Source organism: Oncorhynchus clarkii, chromosome 2 (assembly GCF_045791955.1).
Source record: "Oncorhynchus clarkii lewisi isolate Uvic-CL-2024 chromosome 2, UVic_Ocla_1.0, whole genome shotgun sequence".
NCBI classification, from domain to species: Eukaryota; Metazoa; Chordata; class Actinopteri; order Salmoniformes; family Salmonidae; genus Oncorhynchus; species Oncorhynchus clarkii.
In genome coordinates this window covers 88,220,944-88,248,180 of record NC_092148.1, presented here as the reverse complement: position 1 = coordinate 88,248,180, position 27,237 = coordinate 88,220,944, and the positions used below count along the sequence as shown (strand labels likewise).

The 27,237-nt window shown below is 41.4% G+C and overlaps 3 protein-coding genes and 1 non-coding gene across 4 annotated transcripts in view; 2 read left to right on the top strand and 2 right to left on the bottom strand.

Moving 5' to 3' along the window:
• Positions 1–6,744: 6,744 nt before the first annotated feature.
• LOC139383120 (small nuclear ribonucleoprotein F-like) lies at positions 6,745–11,301 on the top strand. The gene is made up of 4 exons (XM_071127445.1): positions 6,745–6,807; positions 8,848–8,973; positions 9,236–9,300; positions 11,113–11,301. Exons 1-4 carry the CDS (start codon positions 6,805–6,807, stop codon positions 11,180–11,182), a joined length of 264 nt encoding a protein of 87 aa, XP_070983546.1. The 5' UTR covers positions 6,745–6,804; the 3' UTR covers positions 11,183–11,301.
• Positions 11,302–11,458: 157 nt separating this feature from the next.
• LOC139375873 (coiled-coil domain-containing protein 38-like) lies at positions 11,459–19,892 on the bottom strand. Its single transcript, XM_071117822.1, is given in 16 exon segments — positions 11,459–13,482; positions 13,727–13,820; positions 14,262–14,464; positions 15,175–15,310; positions 15,721–15,872; positions 16,197–16,290; positions 16,416–16,530; positions 16,703–16,875; positions 17,365–17,445; positions 17,912–18,075; positions 18,304–18,371; positions 18,715–18,877; positions 19,041–19,132; positions 19,527–19,592; positions 19,683–19,751; positions 19,839–19,892. Coding segments are annotated over 16 exon segments (1,800 nt in total). The 5' UTR covers positions 19,858–19,892; the 3' UTR covers positions 11,459–13,371.
• Positions 17,224–17,313, top strand: trnay-gua (transfer RNA tyrosine (anticodon GUA)). Its single transcript is given in 2 exon segments — positions 17,224–17,260; positions 17,278–17,313. It is a non-coding gene; the product is annotated as a tRNA-Tyr (tRNA).
• A 1,798-nt stretch (positions 19,893–21,690) lies between the features above and the next one.
• LOC139375866 (histidine ammonia-lyase) overlaps positions 21,691–27,237 on the bottom strand; it is a 28,400-nt gene continuing 22,853 nt past the window's right edge. Inside the window, exons 17-20 of the mRNA XM_071117810.1 lie at positions 26,635–26,769; positions 23,138–23,246; positions 22,547–22,616; positions 21,691–22,424 (exon numbers count right to left, since the gene is read on the bottom strand). Of these exons, the coding sequence (XP_070973911.1) occupies positions 22,293–22,424; positions 22,547–22,616; positions 23,138–23,246; positions 26,635–26,769 (446 nt within the window). The 3' untranslated portion in view covers positions 21,691–22,292. The remainder of the gene's footprint in view (positions 22,425–22,546; positions 22,617–23,137; positions 23,247–26,634; positions 26,770–27,237) is intronic.

The window sequence follows — 27,237 nt, the reverse complement described above, 5'->3', positions numbered from 1 at the left end:
CCATGGCCAGCCTTGTTGGAGAATCATAGAGATAGATAGAGGTCTGCAGCCACGGCCTGCCTTGTTGGAGAATCATAAAGTTAGATAGAGGACTCATCTTTATATCTGTGCCATTATAGCGTCTGTGACAGCATGGACAGTGATATTAAGGCTACAACCCATACAAATCTACACCCACTTGACTACTTTAAAATGGCGGAAGCATGGTGGAAGCCCTCAATGGCGATGCCCATGCTAAAATGGCCTTTTGGCCACTAGATGCCTCTATCATTCTCCATGGTGAGGATCTATTACCAGCCAATCATTAGGGAACCAACTTTGCGACGATTCATGTATACAGTGGATATATACAAATTAATGTGATATTTGATGCTCTCTCTCATTGATTGATTGTACAATGTACACACATATGATTTCAGCCTGTGAGTGTTTGATATGGGGGTTGAAGCCATGTTTATTTCGGGCATTATAAAGAAAAACTTTTATAAACAATGGAAACACGGCCTTGTTGACGTGAGCATTTGTAACGGTATTCGTCGTCTGAAGAAGAAGAAGAGGAAGAGGAAACATCGGACCACAGTGCAGCGTGGTAAGTGTTCATGCTTTTTATTAAAACTGAACACTATAACAAACATAACAAAGAGAATAACCGAAACAGTCCTGAAAGGTGCAAAACACTAAACAGAAATTAACTACCCACAAAAACCATGCGGGAAAAAGCTACCTAAGTATGGTTCCCAATCAGAGACAACGATAGAGAGCTGTCCCTGATTGAGAACCATACCCGGCCAAAACAAAGAAAAAAGGTCAATTCAGGGACTGTCTGTGTCACGATCGTTATAAGTAGTGGACCAAGATGATCTCCTCCCATGTCCAGGATGTCTGCTCCTCCTGGCCACACTGCTTGGTCCGTTTGTGGTGGGATCTTCTGTCACGTTCGTTATAAGGAGTGGACCAAGATGTAGCGTGGTATGTTTCCATCCTCTTTATTAGGAAAAGAAACTCAAAGAAAAAGCAAATATAGCGTTAAACGAAATGTGAAGCTCAATTACGTGCTCGCAGGCAACTATACCTAGACAAGATCCCACAAAGCACAATGGGGAAATGGCTGCCTAAATATGATCCCCAATTAGAGACAACAATAAACAGCTGCCTCTGATTGGGAACCATACCAGGCCAACATAGATCATTAAATCACCTAGATAACCCACCCTAGTCACTGTCACGCCCCTACCAACATAGAGAATAAACAGCTCTCTATGGTCAGGGCGTAACAGTCTGTGTATTTTAATTGCTTTATCAATGTTTATTCGCTTCTGAATCTCAAGTCTCTTCAGCCCAGCCCATGAGTTTACGAGCTGAATTAAGGAGTGACTCTGGTATCTTATTACATTACATAGCTACCACCACTGAAGGCTGAAAAGTCCTACCTACAGTGCCTTGCGAAAGTATTCGGCCCCCTTGAACTTTGCGACCTTTTGCCACATTTCAGGCTTCAAACATAAAGATATAAAACTGTATTTTTTTGTGAAGAATCAACAACAAGTGGGACACAATCATGAAGTGGAACGACATTTATTGGATATTTCAAACTTTTTTAACAAATCAAAAACTGAAAAATTGGGCGTGCAAAATTATTCAGCCCCTTTACTTTCAGTGCAGCAAACTCTCTCCAGAAGTTCAGTGAGGATCTCTGAATGATCCAATGTTGACCTAAATGACTAATGATGATAAATACAATCCACCTGTGTGTAATTAAGTCTCTGTATAAATGCACCTGCACTGTGATAGTCTCAGAGGTCCGTTAAAAGCGCAGAGAGCATCATGAAGAACAAGGAACACACCAGGCAGGTCCGAGATACTGTTGTGAAGAAGTTTAAAGCCGGATTTGGATACAAAAAGATTTCCCAAGCTTTAAACATCCCAAGGAGCACTGTGCAAGCGATAATATTGAAATGGAAGGAGTATCAGACCACTGCAAATCTACCAAGACCTGGCTGTCCCTCTAAACTTTCAGCTCATACAAGGAGAAGACTGATCAGAGATGCAGCCAAGAGGCCCATGATCACTCTGGATAAACTGCAGAGATCTACAGCTGAGATGGGAGACTCTGTCCATAGGACAACAATCAGTCGTATATTGCACAAATCTGGCCTTTATGGAAGAGTGGCAAGAAGAAAGCCATTTCTTAAAGATATCCATAAAAAGTGTCATTTAAAGTTTGCCACAAGCCACCTGGGAGACACACCAAACATGTGGAAGAAGGTGCTCTGGTCAGATGAAACCAAAATTGAACTTTTTGGCAACAATGCAAAACGTTATGTTTGGCGTAAAAGCAACACAGCTGAACACACCATCCCCACTGTCAAACATGGTGGTGTCAGCATCATGGTTTGGGCCTGCTTTTCTTCAGCAGGGACAGGGAAGATGGTTAAAATTGATGGGAAGATGGATGGAGCCAAATACAGGACCATTCTGGAAGAAAACCTGATGGAGTCTGCAAAAGACCTGAGACTGGGACGGAGATTTGTCTTCCAACAAGACAATGATCCAAAACATAAAGCAAAATCTACAATGGAATGGTTCAAAAATAAACATATCCAGGTGTTAGAATGGCCAAGTCAAAGTCCAGACCTGAATCCAATCGAGAATCTGTGGAAAGAACTGAAAACTGCTGTTCACAAATGCTCTCCATCCAACCTCACTGAGCTCGAGCTGTTTTGCAAGGAGGAATGGGAAAAAATGTCAGTCTCTCGATGTGCAAAACTGATAGAGACATACCCCAAGCGACTTACAGCTGTAATCGCAGCAAAAGGTGGCGCTACAAAGTATTAACTTAAGGGGGCTGAATAATTTTGCACGCCCAATTTTTCAGTTTTTGATTTGTTAAAAAAGTTTGAAATATCCAATAAATGTCGTTCCACTTCATGATTGTGTCCCACTTGTTGTTGATTCTTCACAAAAAAATACAGTTTTATATCTTTATGTTTGAAGCCTGAAATGTGGCAAAAGGTCGCAAAGTTCAAGGGGGCCGAATACTTTCGCAAGGCACTGTATCTACAACTTATTTAATTCACTGAAAGGCCTGTCACTTCTTGGCAGAAAGATATGCATATGCGTGGGGCACTGTCAAACGAAGCACAACGCTGGAAATCTATCCGCATCCACATAAACTAGTCCCGGCATCGTTCTTTGATAAACACAGAAGGCTGTATATTGAATGAAATAGAAGAAAACAGAGAGAGGAAGAGAGAGAGAGAGAATGCATTAATGTATTATACAGCCAAAACATTAGGGGACAGGCAGTCTCTCTCCTCTCCCTGTTTTATTCTATTGAATTATATGTAGCCTAATATTTGAAACATGTCATTATTATATAAGCCCCTATACTCAACTGGCGGTCCACAGTCCAGAACAGGGCCGTCATTGAAAATAAGAACCTGTTCTTAACTGACTTGCCTAGTTAAATAAAGGTAAAATAAAAATACAATATCTATCTGGACCTTTGCCACCTAGGAAATTTGTGTGACTGGACCATAACGTCTGCTTCCAACTCACACTCTGAAACACGTAGATCCCCTAAACGCAGCTCACTCTCCAGTTCCCAATCTGGTCACCTGTTTACACACCTGCATGTCATTATCACACACTATTCAATTCTTTGCACCCCATCATTGTGAGATATTGTTTGTTTTGTGACACACTTCTATTTTGGAGCACTGTTTTTCCCCGTATGATAGTGAGGCAGGCAAGAACTAACAACAACCTTTTGCCTATTCCCTGCCTGTACTTGAAGCCTATCGGGTTTCCTCTTATCAACCTATTGTCTGATCTCCCGGACAACGTTACTAGCCTTTTCCCTGCCTGTACTGTTGCCTTTTTGGACCCCCTGTGTATGACCTTCTGCCTGCCCCTGGACCCAGCTATCTGCCTCCTCCTGTGTATGACCTTCTGCCTGCCCCTTGAAAGCAGCTCTCTGTCTCCCATTGTGATCACGGACCTTCTCAAATAGTACTGGAGTAGCCCTGTTATAAGCCAATGAGAGACAGAGAGAGAGAGAGACAGAGAGAGACAGAGACAGAGAGAGAGAGAGGAAGGGACTTACTGCTGTTCTGCCATAGAGCAAGGCAGTTAACCCCCAACAACTGCTCCATGGGCACCTCTCTGATTCAGAGGGGGTAGCCTAGTGGTTAGAGTGTTGCCAGGGCTGAATTTTTGTCCCAGTTCGCCCCTGGTGAGAGAGAGACTCAAATATCACATTCATTTGTACATATCCACTGTATACATGAATTGCGGCAAAGTTGGTTCCTGTTTCAGTCACGTCTTTGGTCACGTTTGTATGGGACAAACAAAAACACCCTAATCATCAAGGGTGCTCTCAAGCAGCTAGGTGTTCTTTACCATTCGGCCATCAGATTGGCAACCAATGCTCCTTATAGGACACATCACTGCACTCTATACTCCTCTGTAAACTGGTCATCTCTGTATACCCGTCGCAAGACGTTGATGGTTGATGCTTATTTATAAAACCCTCTTAGGCCTCACTCCCCCCTATCTGAGATATCTACTGCAGCCCTCATCCTCCACATACAACACCCGTTCTGCCAGTCACATTCCGTTAAAGATCCCCAAAGCACACACATACCTGGGTCGCTCCTCTTTTCAGTTCGCTGCAACTAGCGACTGGAACGAGCTGCAACAAACACTCAAACTGGACAGTTTTATCTCCATCTCTTCATTCAAAGACTCAATCATGGACACTTCCTGACAGTGGTGGCTGCTTTGCATGATGTATTGTTGTCTCTACCTTCTTTCCCTTTGTGCTGTTGTCTTGTGTCCAATAATGTTTATACCATGTTTTGTGCTGCTGCCATGTTGTGTTGCTACCATGTTGTTGTCATGTGGTGTTGCTACCATTCTGTGTTGTCATGTGGCGTTGCTACCATGTTGTTGTCATGTGGTGTTGCTACTATTCTATGTTGTCATGTGGTGTTGCTACCATGTTGTACTGTCATGTGGTGTTGCTACCATGTTGTACTGTCATGTGGTGTTGCTACCATTCTGTGTTGTCATGTGGTGTTGCTACCATTCTGTGTTGTCATGTGGTGTTGCTACCATTCTGTGTTGTCATGTGGTGTTGCTACCATGTTGTTGTCATGTGGTGTTGCTACCATTCTGTGTTGTCATGTGGTGTTGCTACCATTCTGTGTTGTCATGTGGTGTTGCTACCATTCTGTGTTGTCATGTGGTGTTGCTACCATGTTGTTGTCATGTGGTGTTGCTACCATTCTGTGTTGTCATGTGGTGTTGCTACCATTCTGTGTTGTCATGTGGTGTTGCTACCATTCTGTGTTGTCATGTGGTGTTGCTACCATTCTGTGTTGTCATGTGGTGTTGCTACCATGTTGTTGTCATGTGGTGTTGCTACCATTCTGTGTTGTCATGTGGTGTTGCTACCATTCTGTGTTGTCATGTGTTGCTGCCATTCTGTGTTGTCATGTGGTGTTGCTACCATGTTGTTGTCATGTGGTGTTGCTACCATGTTGTTGTCATGTGGTGTTGCTACCATTCTGTGTTGTCATGTGTTGCTGCCATTTTGTGTTGTCATGTGGTGTTGCTACCATTCTGTGTTGTCATGTGGTGTTGCTACCATTCTGTGTTGTCATGTGTTGCTGCTACCATTCTGTGTTGTCATGTGGTGTTGCTACCATTCTGTGTTGTCATGTGTTGCTGCCATGTTATACTGTTGTCCTTCTAATGATGTGTGTTTTCTCCTATATTTTTTATCCCAGCCCCGTCACAGGAGGCCTTTTGACTTTTGGTAGGCCGTCATGGCAAATAAGACTTTGTTCTTAACTGATTTGCCTAGTTAAATAAAAGGTTAAATAAATACAATAGAGCCTTCCACAATGCAGGCCATGACTCTGGAGGACGTTGGTGAAGAGCAACTGCAGAAGCTTGCCTTCGACTGCAGTCAAAACTTCATTAACTTTGATCTCTTGATTTTTATCAAGTTCATGCAAGGTAGACATGTAAGTCGGACAACTTCTATCCCCATAATGCAACACACTTTGAAAGATGGAGATTGACAAAAGTGATCCGCTCGAACATGGCCAGAGACATAGAGAGAGAATTTGATCTATCTTGTGTCAAAAAAATTGCATAACATTCACAATGAACTACAGTACAGCAATGGCACAAGCAACAATCTGCTGTGAATTTCAATTTACATTTAAATAAACATTCCAAAATAACCAACATTCTTTAGGCTACTATGTGGCTGCCAATATCGATTATCATAATATAATTGACATCTTACAAAAAGGAGATACAAGTTTCCATTAAAGTTTATCTTAAATTATGCAATTCACTCACAATGGTTGGGAGTGTTGGCTACTTCAATCCATGTGAGAACATTACCTCCTAGTGGTCACAACTGAATCTGCAACTGTTGTTGTCTAGCCCGGCGAGCAAGAGACTATATTGTATCAAGTATCTGATTGTAACACTGTGACTGAAACTGTTTCATTAAAATTGCAACAATATAACAAGTTCGATGATAAATATTTTGGCTACATCGAATCTTTCCCGCAAATTTGGGCTCCGCACGGAGAAGAGACTTGACTGGAGTAGAAAATGCCCGTCTGTTCTTCTCTCCGGTTTTGTGGCCAATCAGGATGAACAATGACAAAAACTGAACCAATCACAGTGCTGTTTTGTACGGATCAGAGTTCAGAGTTCACCACTACTTCCTGTATCCAATAACGGCGTGCAAATCGTCGTTGAAGCTCATACAGAATCAAAATGGTAAATATTCAATATTATTAGGTGTTTGATGAGGATTGGTAATATATGTAGTGAACGTCCAGGCTATCATAGCTAACTACTCAAATTCTCAAATATCATAAAATTCTCATATCATACATTCGCCTTTGTTGTGATTATCCAACTAGCTAGCTACGGTAACTAGTTAGGGTGGTAAGATGTACTTTGTTGTGCTTTGCACTGTATGTGAAATGCTAGTTTGATTATCTAGATAGCTAGTTGTGAGATGCAGTTGTAATGTGTTTCGGTCCTGGATGCTGGTTGTCTGAAAGCCATGGGATATTTAAGCAATAAGGCCCGAGGGGCTGTGGCATATAGCCGATATGCCACGGCCTTATTTCTATTATAAACTGACTACCAACGTAATCAGAACTGTACAAATAAATGTTTTGTCATACCTGTTATAAACATTATAAATTGGGTGGTTTGAGCCCTGATTGCTGATTGGTATATTTAAGCAATAAGGCCCGAGGAGGTGTGGTATATAGCTAAGGGCTGTCCCCTGCACGACCCAACGAGGAGTGCCTGGACACAGCCCCTAGTCATGGTATATTGGCCATATACCACAAACCCCAGAGGTGCCTTATTGCTATCATAAACTGGTTACCAATGTAATTAGAGAAGTAAAAATAAACGTTTTGTCAAACCCGTGCATACAGTCTGATATACAATGGCTGTCAGCCAATCAGCATTCAGGGCTTGAACCACCCAGTTTATAACAGACCATATACCATGGGTATGACAAAAATGTGTATTTAATGCTCTAATTACATTGGTAACCAGTTGCGTCGTACATAAGAACAGCCCTTAGCCATGGTATATTGGCCATATACCACATCCCCTCGTGCCTTATTGCTTAAATTTAACCAGTTAATTATCGTTAATATTATGACTATAATTAAGCAATCAGGTCCGAGGGAGTGTGATATATGGCTAAAATACCAAATCAATGAAAACTTTGTCACATGCGCCGACTACAACAGGTGAAGAAATGGTTACTTACAAGCCCTTATTAACCAACAGTGCAGCTCACAAAAGAGTTAAGAAAATATTTACCAAATAAAAAAAAAATGAAAAAGGCTATATACCAGTACAGAGTCAATGTGCGATGTACAGGTTAGTCAAGGTAATTTGCAGCCACAACTGTCAGTAAGAATGTCCATAATGCATACATAATAAACAGCAAGTAGCAGCAGTGTAAACACAAATGGGGGGGTGGCAAATGTAAATAGTCCGGGTGGCCATTTGATTCATTGTTCAGCAGTCTTATGGCTTGGAGGTAGAAGCTGTTAAGGAGCCTTTTGGTCATAGACTTGGCGCTCTGGTACCGCTTGCCATACCAGTTGCCATACCAGGTGGTGATGCAACCGATCAGGATGCTCTCGATAGTGCAGCTGTAGAACTTTTTGAGGATCTGGGGACCCGTGGCAAATATTTTTAAGTCTCCTGTTGTCGTACACTATTCACGACTGTCTTGGTGTGTTTGGACCATGATAGTTCATTGGTGATGTGGACACCAAGGAACTCGAAACTCTCGAGGGAGAGGTTGTTGTCCTGGTACCACACTGCCAGGTATCTGACCACCTCCCTATATGCGGTCTCATCGTTGTCGGTGATCAGGCCTACCACTGTTGTGTCGTCAGCAAACTTAATGATGGTGTTGGAGTCATGTTTGGCCACGCAGTCGTGGGTGAACAAGGAATACAGGAGGGGACTAGGCACACACCCCTGAGGGGCACCAGTGTTGAGGATTAGCGTGGCAGACGTGTTTTTGCCTACCCTTACCACCTGGGGCGGCCCATCAGGAAGTCCAGGATCCAGTTGCAGAGGGAGGTGTTCAGTCCCAGGGATCTTTGCTTAGTGATGAGCTTTGTGGGCACTATGGTGTTGAACGCTGAGCTGTCGTCGATGAACAGAATTCTCATATAGGTGTTCCTTTTGTCCAATAATATCTGCTAAATATATGTATGTGACCAATAACATTTTATTTGATAATGGCACATATGAATAATGTCATTTCAGAGTTTACCACTGAATCCCAAACCGTTCCTGAACGGTCTGACTGGCAAGCCCGTGATGGTGAAGCTGAAGTGGGGCATGGAATACAAAGGATACCTGGTGTCCGTGGACAGCTACATGAATATGCAGGTGTGTGTGGACCAGAAAGATGCATACAGTCAAATATGTGAAAACATCACTGATATGCATAATTCCCTACAGCTGGAGTCCCTTGTGGGCACACATTTGCATCTAGAGAGAGCTTGCCCATCCGAATCTCTAGCTAAGCTATATGGCTCTGGTTGCATCTCTGTTGGCCATTCATTTAGTTTCATTAAAAACAGGTGTACATTTTGTACAGCATTCATATCAATTTATAACATCTAACAATATATTGTCTCTGATTTTATAGTTGGCCAACACTGAAGAGTATGTGGATGGAGCATTGGCTGGTCACCTAGGAGAAGTGCTCGTCAGGTAAGTTCAGTGGAATTCTCTTTTGTTTACTTGTACTTCGCAGAGTTCGTGATTAAACACATTAGCCTGGTCTCAGATCTGTTTGTGCTGTCTTTGCCAACTCCTATGGTCATGGATTAGAGTAACGATTATCATATGAGTTCCAAGACCGCACAAACAGATCTGGGACCAGTTTACACACAAAGGGCTTTGAGAAAGTATTCACACCCCTTGACTTTTTTTCCACATTTTGTTGTTACAGCCTGAATTAAAACATGTATTACATTGAGATGATGTCACTGGCTTGCACACGATACCCCATAATGTCAAAGTGAAATGTTTGTAGACTTGTTTTTTTTTATTTTTATGAAAAAACAGGGAAAAAATGACAAGCTGAAATGTTTTGAGTCAATAAGTATTCAACTTCTGTGTTATGACAAGCCTAAGTTAGTTCAGGGGTAAACATGTGCTAAACAAGTCACATAAAAAGTTGCATGGACTCACTCTGTGTGTAATAATAGTGTTAAACATGACTTTGAAAGACTACCTCATCTCTGTACCCCCCCACACATACAATTATTTGTAAGGTCCATCAGTCGATTTAGTGAATTTCAACCACAAAGACCACTGAGGTTTTCCAATGCCTCGCAAAGAAGGGCACCTCTTGGTATATGGGTAAAAACTAAAAAAGCAGACATTGAAGGTCTTTTTGAGCATGGTGAAGTTATTAATTACACTTTGGGTGGTATATCCATACACCCAGTCACTACAAATATACAGGCGTCCTTCCTAACTCAGTTGCTGGAGAGGAAGGAAACTGCTCAGGGATTTCACCATGAGGCCAATGGTGACTAAAGCTGTTACCAAGTAATAGGAGAAAAACATTGAAGTTGCTCCACAATAATAACCTAAATGACAGTGAAAAGAAGGAAGCCTGTACATAATAAAACTATTCCAAAACATGCATCCTGTTTGCAATAAGGAACTAAAGTAAAACAGCTAAAAATGTGGCAAAGAAATGTACTTCATGTCCTGAATACAAAGCCTTATGTTAGGGGCTGACAACACATTACTGAGTACCACTCTTCATATTGTCAAGCATGGTGGTAGCTGCATCTTGTTATAGGTATGCTCGTCATTGACAAGGACTAGGGAGTTTTTTTTAGGATAAAATCTACCGAATAGAGCTAAGCACAGGGAAAAATCCTAGAGGAAAACCTGGTTCAGTCCACTTTCCAACAGACACTGGGAGACCAATTCATCTTTCACAGGACAATAACCTAAAACACAAGGTCAAAATATACACTGGAGTTGCTTTCCAAGACATTGAATGTTCCTGGGTGGCCTAGTTACAGTTTTGACTTAAATCGTCTTGTAAAAATGACTTAAATGGCTGTCGAGCAATGATCAACAACCAACTTGACAGAGCTTGAAGAATTTCAAAAAATTATATGCAAATATTGTACAATCCAGGTGTGCAAAGCTCTTAGACTTACCCAGAAAGACTCACAGCTGTAATTGCTGCCAAAGGTGATTCCAACATGCATTGACTCCTCCGTGTGAATACTTATGTAAATTAGCAAAAAAAAATCTCTAAACATGTTTTCACTTTGTCATCATGGTAGTGTGTGTAGATGGGTGAGGATAAAAATATATTTTTGAATTCAGGCTGTAACACAACAAAATGTGGAATACGTCAAAGGGTATGAATACTTTCTGATAGCACTGTATCTCCATTTGAATTGCAGAATTAGCACAATGTTTAATCATTTCCTGTCTGCCATACCAGCCCATGGTGAGCTAACAGTACACTATTTTATTTCCCCTCCACAGATGCAACAATGTCTTGTTCATTAGAGGGGTAGAAGAGGAGGAGGAGGATGGTGAAATGAAAGACGTTTGATAGATGCATGCTACTGCAAGCTTCTTTTTGATATCTGGTTGCTAATCTTGTTTGTTGATTTGTTGCCATTTTTTATGAAAACATCTGAGAAGCAGTTGTCTTTTTTTATATGATGATGATGATGATGAAGCAAGCTGTTGTGCCCCTTTTGAGCACAAGGATAATAAAATTGTGCATATTGCACTTTTCAGTAATATCTTGTATGGCATTATTTTGTGCAATTTACCTACTTTATCTGTAAATTATCATATTTAGAAAACAATAACAGAATATACTAAGGTAAAAACAATTCAATTTTTATTTATAATCAAAGTATACAGTACATTTTTAACAATCTGTTGTATAGGCCAAATCAGTGAGTGAATCTAAATGCTCCTTGGTGGCCTGGGCTAACAAATATAGACAATGTACAGTACCAGTCAAAAGTTTGGACATCTACACCGTCTTCACTATTAATCTACAATGAAATAACACATGGAATCATGTAGTAACCAAAGAAGTGTTAAACAAATCAAAATATATTTTAGATTCTTCAAAGTAGCCACCCTTTTTGCCTTGACTGCTTTGTGCACTCTTGGCATTCTCTCAACCAGTTTCATGAGGTAGTCACCTGGAAGGCATTTCAATTAACAGGTGTGCCTTGCGAAATGTCTTTCCTTAATGCATTTGAGCCAATCAGTTGTGCTGTGACAAGTTAGGGTTGGTAAACAGAAGATAGCCCTATTTGGTCAAAGACCAAGTCCTTATTATGGCAAGAACAGCTCAGAGAAACGACAGTCCATTACTTTATGACATGAAGGTCAGTCAATACGGAACATTTCAAGAACTTTGAAAGTTTCTTCAAGTGTATTTGCAAAAAAAACATTAAGCGCTATGAAAAAAACTGCCTCTGCCACAGGAAAGGAAGGCCCAGAGTTACCAATGCTGCAGAGGATAAGCTCATTAGTTACCAGCCTCAGAAATTGCAGCCCAAATAAATGCTTCAGAGTTCAAGAACTGACACATCTCAACATCAACTGTTCATAGGAGACTGTGTGAATCAGGCCTTCATGGTCAAATTTGTGCAAAGAAACCACTACTAAAAGGACACCAATAAGAGGAGACTTGCTTGGGCCAAGAAACACATGCAATGGACATTAGACCGGCATGAGGAGATAGGCAATAAATAGGAAATAGTAGCGAAGAATAACATGAGTGATAAATGAGCAGATGTTGAGATACTGGTGTGCAAAAGAACAGACAAGTAAATAAACAGTATGGGGATGAGGTAGGTAGATTGGGTGGGCTATTTACAGCTGCATCGATGGGTTAGCTGCTCAGACAGCTGATGTTTAAAGTTAGTGAGTGAAATATAAGTCTCCAGCTTCAGCGATTTTTGCAATTCGTTCCAGTCACTGGCAGCAGAGAACTGGAAGGAAAGATGGCCAAATGAGGTGTTGGCGTTGGGGATGATCAGTGAGATATACCTGCTGGAACGTGTGCTACGGGTGGGTGTTGTTATTGTGACCAGTGAGCTGAGAAAAGGCGGAGCCTTTGTGAGAAGCAGAGTGTGGTTCCCACCGTCAAACATGGAGGTGTGATGTTGCTTTGCTGGTAACACTGTCAGTGATTTATTTAGAATTCAAGGCACACTTAACCAGCATGGCTACCACAGCATTCTGCAGCGATAGCGCAAACAAGATGGGATGGTGTATCATTTGTTTTTCAACAGGACAATGACCCAACACACCTCCAGGCTGTGTAAGGGCTATTTGACCAAGAAGGAGAGTGATGGGAGTGCTGCATCCGATGACTTGGCCTCCACAATAACCCGACCTCAACCCAATTGAGATGGTTTCAGATGAGTTGGACCACAGAGTGAAGGAAAAGCAGCCAATAAATGCTCAGCATTCCAGGTGAAGCTGGTTGAGAGAATGCCAAGAGTGTGCAAAGCTGTCATCAAGGCAAAGGGTGGCTACTTTGAAGAATCTAAAATATAGATTTGTTTAACACCTTTTGGTTCCTACATGATTCCATATGTGTTATTTCATTGTTTTGATGTCTTCAGAAAATAGTTTTGTTTTTTTTAAATAAGAAAAATCATTGAATGAGTAGGCAGGTCCAAACTGTTGATTGGTACTGTATACAAAAGCTCATTTAAAATCAGTCACTGTCTTATATTGTCTGTGAATACTGATGGTTTAAAATAATCAGGCAAAGAAGTACAAGGCATCTTCTTGCTCTCTAGTGGTCAACGCATGTGTCTTGTCCTTCTTCTTGATCTCCGATGGCTCCGATCGCAGCAGCAGCCTTCTGCCCGTCTACAAGCCGGAGAAAACAGGATAAACGGGGACTGTCTGTTACAGTTCTGTAATATTAGGTGTCATTGCAAAGGCATTTGGTCCCGGAGAAGCATGTTTCATCAATACACAGTGTAGCAAAAGTAGATATTGTATTCTAGGTTGATTCTCTACGCCCACCAGTCTATAAAACAGTCTAGATTTACTCAAACTGTATTATAGCAATCGATATGTGTCCTGTTTGTGCACAGTTTGGTACACTGACCCTCTTCTTGCTGTCAGAGGTGGCTCTCTCCAGAGCCATTCGGAGTCTCTCTTCTTGGTGGTGTTTCTTCATCAACAGCTTCTCCTCACGCATCCTAAAAGGAGATTAGAGGGAGGGAGCATTATTGTCAAGACGTCACAACAGCCCTTTTTAATAGCCTTCTTCCTGAGACTGCTGAGGAAGTTTGGGATAATAAATACCCTGGTCAACTTCTACCGCTGGCCGCACAATTGAGAGCATTCATCCCGAATGTGCATTAGTGTGGTATGTTGTTGGCAACAATTAAATCAATCACATTTATTTTATAAAGACCTTTTTACACCAGAAGTTTTCACAAAAGGTTGCGTCTACTCAGGCAGACCAATTCTGATGTTTTACCTAATTATTGGCAAAATAACTGATATGATTGGTCAAAAGAACAATTAGCGTGGGGGAAAAATACCAGAATTGGGCTGCCTGTGTAAACGCAGCTAAAGAGCTTTTACGGTTCCTGGTCGGTGTATGACCACAAAGAGCTGTGAGGAAGGACACATACTTGAGCCTCTTCTCCTTCTCCCGCTGGGTGCGGACGGTGTCAATGTTGTCCGGGGGCAGCGTCTCCAGTCGGTCCATAACGTCCTGCATTCTGCTCTCAATGTTGGCAAGCATGTGAAGAGTGCTGATATTGGAGTCCACCTCTCCCACACACACCTTGTACACTTCCTTCACCTTCTTGTGCAGCACATTGAGCATCACGTCCTGTGATAAGGAAGGAGGTGAAATTGACTACGAAATGGTTTAATCTCAATTTTTGGTGCGTTCGTAAATTCACTCTACACCCGTTGAATATGGCAGTTGTCAGTAAAAAAATAACAATGAAATTGTTGCCAGCAGCACAGTTACCAACGCTCTGGATAACATGAAAACAGCCTAACCAGCTCTGTTAGGGAGAGTAAAAGGTTCAGAGTGAGGTGTTCTCTCATGTGTCTGGAAGTAGCTAGAAAGCTAGCCAACGTTAACTTGGGTGCTTGACTGCAGGTGTGAGGTCAGAACGCTCGGATCAGCCCTACTCCTCGACCAGAGCGTCCAGTGGGCGCTCTGAATGCTCCGAGAGCAAAACGCTCTGAATTTACTCAGACAATCTGACAACACTGAGTTTACGAACGCCCAGAGCGCATTCTGGCACACTCCAGATTGAATTTACAAACACCATCTATTTCCTTTGAATTCTTGCATCCTCTTTCCTAGTCTCCCTCTCAAAATGCAGTGAGATTAAAAGGTCTGGGGAGATTGAGGTACCTTTGGATCTTCTTCTCTGATGTATTTTAGGAAGTAGACCAATGAATCAGTCATTCAATCAATCAGCCAATCGAAGGCGCTCATGGAACCTGCAGTTGCAATTTCGATGTCGATCATCAAACGCGCTCATCCATTGGGCCCGCAGCAACGACGTGGACAATAGTACTAACCTGTTTGTCAGCTCTGTACTCTCCAAAGGAGAAGATCCTGGACTTGAGCTCCAGCTCAGAGGTCTTCTCCTCCTCCCTCTGGATGGTGTTCTTCAGGATGTCTACCTGCTGCAGCAGGATCCGGGCCTCACTGTTCCTGTACATTACACACGTAAAATAAACCCACACACACCTGCTAGGGATGACACCTGGCTCGTGTTTATTATTGGCATTAAATTAATTGAATAAAGAGGTGAAGTTGCCCAAGGAGAACCTGGACTCGTCGATAACACTAATTTTCAATTCCTTTATTTAACTAGGCAAGTCAGTTAAGAACACATTCTTATTTTCAATGACATCTGTCGTTCTGCCCCTGAACAGGCTTTGTACCTTGTCAGCTCGGGATATGAACTTGCAACCTTTCGGTTACTAGTCCAATGCTCTAACCACTAGGCTACCCTGCCACCTAGTGGTTAGACTCTTGAGGAACACAGCACTGTTGTATTCCTGGAGAGGATTTGATTCAAATAGGGAGTATAACAGCATAGACAATGTGCCCTTCCTTACATTCTTTCCTGCGTCAACTGTATGGTTTTGCGGATCTCATCCATGACCTCCTCTGTCTCCTGGAAGTTCTGGATGTAGGACAGGTTCTGCTCCTCCAGATCAGTCAGCAAATTCAGCATGTCCCTGGGGTTGGAGTAACACAACTCTGGCTCCTTGGAGGAGAGGAGCCACAGCAGAGAACAAAATGGAAGAGCTAATGATAACACATACGTCTGGTCCCAGTCGGATCGGTTTGTGCTGTCTTGGGGGTCAACCCAAATAAACCCAGTTTCCTTGTCTTAAATTGTGAATAGGGTTTACCCACTTATTATGGTAGTTAGATACGTTATTTATGTATGTTTTGTTGCATTGGGGGGTTTGCTAAATTTACATTTTTTTTTAACCACTTTCCTGGTTGGTTACATACATTATGTCAACAAAACACATCAATATTCAAGAAGGTTCATTAATAAAAAACAGGAAGGTTTAATCCATACCTCGTCACTGTCTGAGGTCTCTGCGGTCTCTGGCACCTCAGGGATGGTGGACCCCTGTCTCTCCTGGTGGTGAAGTATGCTGCTGACTTTGCCACTGACAGGGTACAATCAAATGTACACAGTAGCACTGAACTATTTTCAATGTTACTGGTCAACTACGTTATATCATTAAATCAATCCACACACACAAAAAATATATATGTTCCCCATCCGCTTTACCTTTTGCTTTGATGTCTTATCTGAGAATTTTTTGTGACTCTTGAATTGCGTCTGGCATACGCTGGACCTTTTTTATTTTCGTCTTGGAATCAGTAAAATAATACAAAATGTCAGACTTCTGTCAATAGATTTAGGGTGCGTTGCACCAATGTGGATGAACTTTAATCCTAGATTAATTTAAACAATTTTGCCGCAACCCACCTTTAGCCTACTATTGCATATTTCCTATTGCACACATTTTTTATCAATCTCAAATAAATCCAAGGAAAGTATTTAAACTCCCATACCTTTGACCGATGATGGAAGACAGAAAATGTTTGTATTCTCTTTCTGCTTGGTTGCTCTCCTGTCCTCCCTCTTGCGTTTCTGTTCCTCACGCCACTCCATGGGTCCGACGGCCATGAGAAACGTTTTGTAGGTCTGGTACTCCTTCAGTATTTCTTGATACTTTGAGATGTCGCTAAAGGGGATATGCTTGCATTATGTGGGAGGACATTTACTACCACTGAAGAAAAAAAACACATGTCGACTCCACCCCACTCCCCCATGGAAAATAATGAGTTCAGCGTCACGGCGGCGTGTTCTCTAAACGTAGCCTAGCTAACGCGCATACTAGCTCATCCATTCTGAAAAAACGTAACGTGGTTAGGTAGTTTTCACTACTATATTAGCTACAGTAGTCAAATATGTTAAGACCGTGCAGCGTTACTGGGGGGAAAAAATACTGAAAATATTAAATATTTCACAACTGTCGAGTTCCTCGGATAGCATCTTTAAATGCCCTATTTTTTCCATGTTATTCAGCGTCCCTTCGATAGCTCAGTTGGTAGAGCGGAGGACTGTAGTTGGAATCAAAGCGGAAATCCTTAGGTCGCTGGTTCAAATCCGGCTCGAAGGAGACATATTTTGATATTTTCCTTTCTAGTATATAGCGTACATGATACAGTACCTTTTCATCGCCATCATTTGTACTGTTACTTTTTTAATTTCTGCTGTTTTCTCCATTTTCAGCATAGTCTCTTTCTCTGCCCTGGAAAGAAATATAACAGAATATACATGTGATGTTTTTATTTAAATGAAATAAAAATAAATGTATTGTTCACATACACGTGTTTAGCAGACGTTATTGCGGATGTAGCGTAATGCTTGTGTTTCTAGCCCTTGGCAGTGCAGTAGTATCTAACAATTTCACACCATATACCCAATACACACACATCTAAGTAAAGGAATGTAATTAAGAATATATAAATACTTGGACAAGCAGTGTCAGAGCGGCATAGACTAAGATACAGTAGAATACTATATAATACAGTATATTCATATGAGATGGGTAATGATTAACTTATTGTAACATTGTGCATTTACCATGATCTACCTGTGGTGGACCTATCATGAATAAATTAACTAACTACTGTAACTATTACTGTAACCTACTGGTTATTTTGTCAATCAGGTAGCTAGAGATATTTTAAAAGCTAATACATAGGCTCACTAACAACTTGACAGCTTCCACTGAGCTCTGGTCATTTTCCTTGATGAACTTTTCAAAGGCGGCCGAGTCCTGTTGCAGATGTTTCTCAGCGTGTCTGATCAACTGAAGCTCTATCACCGTGTCCTTCTCCAGCTTCTTGATGGTGTCTTGCTTCACTGACAGAGAGTACTATAGAGACATGGATAGAGAGAGAGAGAGAGAGAGCGAGAGCCTGGAATTCCTTAAAACCTACAGTAGAGATTATGTCTCTTCTACATCAGAAATGATGGCTGTTTAAAAAAAATAAAATCATATTGAATTGAAATTGGCTTTGCATTACTACAGCACTGCAGGTTTGATTGACTTCATTACACCTAGCCACAGCTTCTGTTACATTTCAGACCATAATTGTTTTACCTGCTGCATAAACTTTTCCCGCTGTTTAGACAAGTAGTCCCTAATGTTCTCCCTCTCTTGACTGCAACCTGCAAAAACGACAAGAGATAACGTGGTCGACACTCTGTTAAAACATCGATGTATGTGCCTTTATTGTGACTGCTGTCTAAGTCGGCAGGGTAGCCGTCATTGAAAATAAGAATTTGTTCTTAACTGACTTGCCTGGTAAATTAAAAAAAATAAAGTCCAATAATTTAAATAATGACAGATACCTCTATAATAAAATATACAGTAGAATATAATTTTATTATAGGTCTACCTATTATACAATCATCTTAATTATAGGACCCAGACAGCAATGCAAATACATTCATATTTAGATCATTAAAATGTACATTTTGATTCTAGACGGTTGTCTGTCATATGCAGTACTTTTAGTGACCACGGTGGCCCATGTCGTTTTTTCCCGTCTGCATTTCTCTGGTTCTGGGATTGTGTCCTCCACAGCACTCCTCATGGGGGCAGAGCGGCACCTGAGTCGGGACAGGTAGGTACTCTTCATCTGGGTCGGCAGGCTGCTGAAGAACTTCTTCTCCTGAGAGAGAGCGAGAGCGAGAATTACAAAATGGTATTCCTGTAATCACTTGATAGGCTCACAGGCCTCGATCTGAAGATTCTATTCTATTTTTATTATTTTCTATTATGGTCTAGAGATGGATGCATAAAAGTCCCCGAGGGTATTACAGTAGCCTACGTACTTGTTGTTTGATTACAGATTCAATCTCTCTCTTTTTGAAGATGTTACGATCCATTGGAAGCACAAACGGGTTGTTAGATTTTCTGTCGTCATCTGCATATCAGAGATAAGAAAAACATGACTCCGTGGCTGGTGTGTATATCCATTAAACCCGTGGTTCTCCAACCTCTCCTCGGGGATACCCAACCATTCCATGTATTGGATCTATTCCAGAGCTAGCACACCTGATTCAATTAGTCAACTAATCATCATGCCCTTTGACTAGAGCAATCAGGTGAGCTAGTTCAGGGCCACAACAAAATGGTGAAATGTCTGGGGGTCTCTAAGGAGAGTTTTGAGAAACACTACATTCAACAGTTCAACAAATATCCTATCAAAGTGCTTTTAACAAGATACAAATAAATACAAAATAATAACATTATCATGAAAGTAAGAACAATGACATTTGCCATGGTTCAATTATTTGCATGCATATGTTAAGCGTTACCTGTACTATTTCTTGATTTCAGCCAGACTGTATCCAATGTTGGCTTTGCAGTCTCCTCAAGACTTTCTGTAAGAAATCAGATGGTTTATTTGTTTGTTATTCATAATAAACGTTTTAGTCACCCATAAATTGTATATTTGTCCTCAAATTAAATACCTGCCATCCCACCTCTTCTCCTTAAGAGGTATTCAGCATCAGGAGTGTGTTTGGGAGAACTTATCTTCACTGAAAGAACATAAATGGTATCATAACATGTCAAAAAAATAAAGCTTATATATATAAAAACTAGCATCTGTGTAAATGTAGGCTTACCTTTCTTAATATCAGGCATGCTCAAAGGGGAGCGAAGAGGGGAGGGAATGTCCATTTCCAGTTTGTGTTCGGGATAGGTACTATGACTTACAATAATTAATATCTGAGGGAATGCAATAACAAATCATTAGAGTTTTCAGTCAAAAATAGTGACTACTTCTATAGTCTAAATCATCTATAGCCTACATCTTATAGTTTTGCATTTGTTGCTGTTCAGATCACAGTGTTTAAGAAACAAATGTTCAGTGCAGGTTATTATTGTTGTTTACAGAATAGGTCTAAATGCCTGAATCCCTGGTTGTTATCTCTGTCCACTTGCCTGAAATGTTTTCTCAATAGCTTTCTGGGGTGAAATGTCTAATGTCTGATTTGTTCCAATCTCTGGGCACATGGGGCTAAAATTGAGTGGTGTGCGTTTCAAATGTAAACAACTCACGCGATATTGCGCACTGTAGCTATGCAGTTCATTACAAAAGAATGTCAGGGAAATATTGATTCCATTACTGAAGCACGAGTTCACTCATGGCTTCTTTCAACATGTTCGATGTAAAGTATTTCAATCCATGAGTTTATTTATATATACATAGGCTTATATAATGTTTGATTATTTACAGATAAACATTTATTTACATAGGCTTATATAATGTTTGATTATTTACAGATAAACATTTATTTACATAGGCTTATATAATGTTTGATTATTTACAGATAAACATTTATTTACATAGGCTTATATAATGTTTGATTATTTACAGATACACATTTATTTACATAGGCCTATATAATGTTTGATTATTTACAGATGCATTTTTTTTTTTTTTTAAATGTCTACAGAATTGTTTAACTTCAACTGAATCTTCTATCTCCGCCGTCAATCGACGTTTAAATGTCACGTACACAGGATACAGCAGGTGTAAAACAGTGCAGTGAAATGCTCACTTGCACGCTTTTCCTCAACAAGTCCTTTGTAGCTCAGTTGGGTTCATGGCAAAATGGACCACCCATAAGTAAAATGTATGTACACAAATCATCTAATGGTTGTTGTTGTATTAGATTATATCAGAAAGAGTGTCTCTCCAATTTCTTGTACAGTACCAGCATACAGAAATGTATCGTTATGTTCCTTTGCATTTCTCAGAAAATACATTACATAGCCTCTGTTGACAGTTGGCCCCTAGTTTTTATTTTGAAGTAGGCCTATATGTTCTTAGTCTGAACGTTTCACTCCTGGTCACTTCCTTGTCATTGCCAGAGAGACTGACCTTTTAGCAATCTCAACGTCCTCGCGCTGGATTTACTGCGGAGTTGCTCATTAATAACGTGAATATTTTCCATGACATGTGGAGCCTCGAAAATATAATTGCAATTTATAACAAAGTCAAAAACAAAACATTTAGCTGTTAGCTAGGCACGTTGTTGTATTTTGAAACTAAAAACGTTTTGTGGTTGGAATTGCAGTATGTATTTAGTTTGAGAATTTAGAAGTAAACTAGCACATTTGGGACAGACTGGTTTTAGCAACATGTTTCTGTGGAGAAAAAGTGAGTTTCAATATTTGCATAGTCGTTGTGATGGGACGATAGCTGTGTGAGTGATCAAATCAGTATCAAAATCCTCTGTTCTCATCATTAATGATATAACGTTTATATTTGAAGATGGCAGAAACTAAGAGCAGTCCCTTGGCACATCACATGGGTACAGGGAGTGGATTAGATAGAGAGACTGGTAAACCAGGCTAGTTTGTTCTACCACCAGCTCCCAAATCCCCTTGAGCGAGGGCGTGATAAAACATTCAGTTGTTGGAAATTCATTGTAGAATTTCAATGGAAACAGTTGAATGCCTATTTCACGATAACTATGACCATGTTATTAGGACTTTATTCAGTGCTACAATGTAAAGGATGCAACAGATTTTGCACAAACATGCAGAATACAGTGTGTACATGTAGGCCTTATGTTGTATAAATGACATTTGTTTAGAAAAATCTTCCGTTGGTAAATTCCAGTAAAAACACATAATACCACGTCCTTAGACCGACTGACTGTATTTACTGTTTAGATTATTCAGGTGGACATTGTAGCTTTAAATCAATATTCACTCTACAGTACATAGTAATTTATGTGTACAATCAGTACCCCAAATTACTATTAAACAAAGTATGAATATATGAAATAACTAAGGCATGAAATTATTGTAATTTATTGAAAAATAAATTAATATTGCTTTTGTGAATAAAGTTTAATACATTAAATCAAGCTCTATCTAGTTTCTGTGACGAATAAGATTACAAATCTCCTGTCTAGCCTCAATCAATGTTATCCGACAACTCTTTGTTCAAAACTAGCATGGAATACATAATAATTGTTGAAGCGGCTGGGGCTGCGGAAGGAAGAAAACATTTGTCTGAAAAACAGGAAGACAAAAAGTATACATTTAGTCAGACAATGATGATTTCACTCGAGTCGGATGCGTTTCCGTGGTGATGCTGGGGGATCCAATGAGAAGGCAGTAGGAGAGATGGGGCGGGACTCAGGAAGAAGCTCCATGTTATACTTCTCAATGTATGGCTGAGCCACGTTCCACACCTGAATAACCACACAAAATACACAAACTTGGATAAAAGCATGTGCTAAATTATATTTTTTTGTTTATTTAATGAATATAGGCTCAGAGTTATGACCCCACACTATTATGACCCCACACTTGCCTTCTGGTCTAGAAGAAGACGATGGACCGCCTCAATGTCTGGAGACATGAACCTATCCTTGATCCAGGGCCTGGGAACAGGGGAGGCAGAAAGGGTGAGGAGAAGAGGGGGAGGCAGAGAGGGTGAGGAGAAGAGGGGGAGACAGAGAGGGTGAGGAGAAGAGGGGGAGACAGAGAAGGGAAACAAATCAGGGGGAGGCAGAGAGGGTGAGGAGAAGAGGGGGAGGCAGAGAAGGGGAGTGAATCGGTGGGAGGCAGAGAGGGTGAGGAAAAGAGGGGGAGGAGAAGAGGGGGAGGCATAAAGGGTGAGGAGAAGAGGGGGAGACAGAAAGGGTGAGGAGAAGAGGGGGAGACAGAGAAGGGAAACGAATCAGGGGGAGGCAGAGAGGGTGAGGAGAAGAGGGGGAGGCAGAGAGGGTGAGGCAGAGAAGTGAAGCGAATCAGTGGGAGGCAAATAATGAGGGGAAGAGGAGGCACAGAAAGAAGAGGGACATTGGATAAATATTAACCAACTTTCTCAATCATTTCAGGGGACTGATATGTGTTGTGTGCGTTACATTGTGTACACACTGCCCAGATCTGTTTGACTTACTTGACTACGCTACGTACAAGGTCATAGACCTTCTCCAATGGTGTTGTTGTACGCAGGGGGCGGAGGAACTCAATTCCCTGGCAGGCAGCTAGCAGCTCGATTGCTAGGACTGACAAGGGGGAGAGGAAATGAGACAGGTTATGGACCAATTGTGGACCCTCAGAATAACTCGTTATTCACACAAATAAACACATTTTTTCTGATTGGAAAAGAATCATCAACAACAGTATTATACAAGTTATTATATAGGATAAAATCTAATACAATTTTTCTTGTGTTTCTTAGTAATGTTCAATGCATAGAAATATACCAAAATAGAGACCAAAAAAAACAAAAGCTCCTTTTTGACAGAGGTAAAAAGTATTTTAAATGTCCAATGCATCAACAAAACACGTGATTCTCCTGTGTTGTATATATATTTCCACAGTACGAGGTTGAAATTGTGAAAAGGATGATAATGTCCTTTCAGTGTAAGAGCTGTTTGTAAAAGATCGCCTGAAATTTCAGCCTGTTTTGGTGGGATGGAGTTTGGTCTATAAATTAGTTTTATAGACCAATAATAGCTAGATTTCAGTTTTAGACCACTCCCAGAAAATCCTAGCAACATTCTTGCATGAAAAATATCTCTTTGCTAAGAAGCTATTTTTGTTTATTTTTGACAATTTTAATTGAAAGTAATCATAGTAAGGTACCTTAATTGTTACCCAGAAATGATCTGATATTACATTATACTTTTAACACTGGTTGAGCTCTCTAAATGTGGGCTAGTTTTTAAAAGGGCCACACCGGTAGAAATCCACTCTTTTTTTGGCCAGAGTTTACACATGATGTTGCACAATGATTCAAGTCAACGTGCATTTCATCTCTAGGACAAGACAATACGTTGAAATAGTTGGGGCAACTTCCTCTGGGGTGTCTTTTTCTGCGTTTGCTTGAACTCCACTACTGCAGTTGTCAGTGTCACCGTGAAGTTACATATTACCCAGAATACCCACAGTCAGTTGAAGTAGGACATTTTCACAGTAACTGGGTAAATGTTTCCCAATTCAGATTAAGAAGAACAACCCTGATTACAACAGTTAAATGGTTACTTACAAGCCCTTAAACAACAATGCAGTTTTAAGAAAATAGATAAGAGCAGCAGTAAATAACAATAGCGGGGTTATTTACAGGTAGTACCGGTACAATGTCAATGTGCGGGGGCACCTGTGTCGAGGTAATTGAGGTAATATGTACATGTAGGTAGAGTTATTAAAGTGACTATATATAGAAAATAACAGAGAGTAGCAGCAGCGTTCCAGAGCGGGGGGGGGGGGGGGGGGCAATGCAAATAGTCTGGGTAGCCATTTGATTAGCTGTTTAGGAGTCTTATGGCTTGGGACTAGAAGCTGTTTAGGAGCCTCTTGGACCTAGACTTGGAGCTCCAGGACCACTTGCTGTGCGGTAGCAAGGAGAACAGTCTATGACTAGTGTGGCTGGAGTCTGACAATTTTTAGGGCCTTCCTCTGACACCGTCTGGTATAGAGGTCATGGATGGCAGGAATCTTGGCCCCGGTGATGTACTGGCCGTATGCACTACCCTCTGTAGTGCCTTGCGGTTGGAGGCCGAGCAGTTGCCGTACCAGGCAGTGATGCAACCCGTCAGGATGCTCTCAATGGTGCATCTGTAAAACCTTTTGAGGATCTGAGGACCCATGCCAAATCTTTTCAGTCTCCTGAGGGGGAATAGGTTTTGTCGTGCCCTCTTCACGACTGTCTTGGTGTGCTTGGACCATGTTAGTTTATTGTTGATGTGGACACCAAGGAACTTGAATCTCTCAACCTGCTCCACTACAGCCCCGCCGATGAGAATGGGGGCGTGCTCGGTCCTCCTTTCCCTGTAGTCCACAATCATCTCCTTTGTCTTGATCCCGTTGAGGGAGAGGTTGTTGTCCTTCCACCACACGATCAGGTCTCTGGCCTCCTCCCTGTAGGCTGTCTCATCGTTGTCGTTGATCAGTCATTCCACTGTTGTGTCATCAGCAAACTTAATGATGGTGTTGGAGTCGTACCTCATGAGTGAACAGGGAGTACAGGAGGGGGCTGAGCACGCACCCGAGGGGCCCCCGTGTTGAGGATCAGCGTAGCGGATGTGTTGTTACCTACCCTCACCACCTGGGGGCGGCCCGTCAGGTAGTCCAGGATCCAGTTGCAGAGGGGGGTGTTTAGTCCCAGGGTCCTTAGCTTAGTGATGAGGTTTGTGGGAACTATGGTGTTGAACGCTGAGCTGTAGTCAATGAAAAGCATTCTCACATAGGTGTTCCTTTTGTCCAGGTGGGAACGGGCAGTGTGGAGTGCAATAGAGATGGCATCATCTGTGGATCTGTTGGTGCGGTATGCAAATTGGAGTGGGTCTAGGGTTTCAGGGATAATGGTGTTGATGTGATGCTACGGGTCGGTAGTCATTTAGGCAGGTTACCTTAGCGTTCTTGGGCACAGGGACTGTGGTCGTCAGCTTGAAACATGTTGGTATTACATACTCAGATAGGGAGAGGTTGAAAATGTCAGTGAAGACACTTGCCAGTTGGTCAGCACATGCTCGGAGTACACGTCCTGGTAATCCGTCTGGCACTGCGGCCTTGTGAATGTTGACCTGTTTGAAGGTCTTACTCACATCAGCTGCGGAGAGCGTTATCACACAGTCATCCGGAACAGCTGTTGCTCTCATGCATGTTTCAGTGTTATTTGCCTCGAAGCATATAAGTTATTTAGCTCGTCTGGTAGACTCGTGTCACTGGGCAGCTTGTGCCAAGCTTGTAGAGTCATACCCAAGAAGACTCCAGGATGTATTCGCTGCCAAAGGTGCTTCAACAAAGTTCAACAGAGGTGATTTTTTTTTTTTACTATATTTTTGCTTTGTTATTATGGGGTATTGTGTATAGATTGATGAGGGGGCAAAAAACGATTTCATCAATTTTAGAATAAGGCTGTAACGTACTAAATGTGGAAAATGTCAAGGAGTCTGAATACTTTCCGAATGCACTATACATCAGTATACATTATTTCCTTCTGTTGCTCAAAAGCAGATCACTTTGAGGTTTAGTGACCAATATAGTACACAGCTCGTGTCAGAAAAACTATTCACCAATGAATTGCGACCTTGCGCAGACAAATACCACCCCAGGATAGAACCAATTCAATTATTTTGTTGTTTTTGCCACTTTGTGTGTGAACCCAGCCCAAAAATATTTCTGTGTGAATTTCACAGACTAATTCATATCTAGTATCAAAATATTGCTTCTTGGGCCTCCCGGGTGGCGCAGTGGTCTAAGGCACTGCATCGCCCGTACGGGAGTTGTAGCGATGAGACAAGATAGTAACTACTAACAATTGGATACCACGAAATTGGGAAGAAAATGGGGTAAAATAAAAAAATATTGCTTCTTTTCAACAGTAACAAATAATCAAAAAGATGAATATCTACTGTATCAAGTCCAAATCAATGGTTAGTTTCCCACCTTGTTCCACATGTTCCACCACCCTCAGGGCTTTCCTGGCGGCCCAGCCTCCCATGGATACATGGTCCTCTGTGGCTGCGCTGGTGGACAGGGAGTCCACTGAAGACGGGTGACACAGCACCTTGTTCTCTGATACTACACAAGTGAAACAGGATATAAGGATATACATTTAGGAGTAACGTTTCGGACACGTTTCAGTCATCAAGCTGATTTAAAAAAAAATATATAGTCAATTTAAAAAAAATATGACAATACATTCACAACACACTGTGTGCCCTCGGGCCCCTACTCCACCACTACCACATATCTACAGTACAAACTCCATGTGTATGTGTGTGTATAGTGCGTATGTTATCGTGTGTGTGTGTGTATGTATGTGTCTGTGCCTATGTTTGTGTTGCTTCACAGTCCCCGCTGTTCCTTAAGGTGTATTTGTATCAGTTTTTTCAATCTAATTTTACTGCTTGCAGCAGTTACTTGATGCAGAATAGAGTTCCATGTAGTCATGGTTCTATGTGGTACTGTGGAATAGAGTTCCATGTAGTCATGGTTCTATGTGGTACTGTGCGCCTCCCATAGTCTGTTCTGGACTTGGGGACTGTG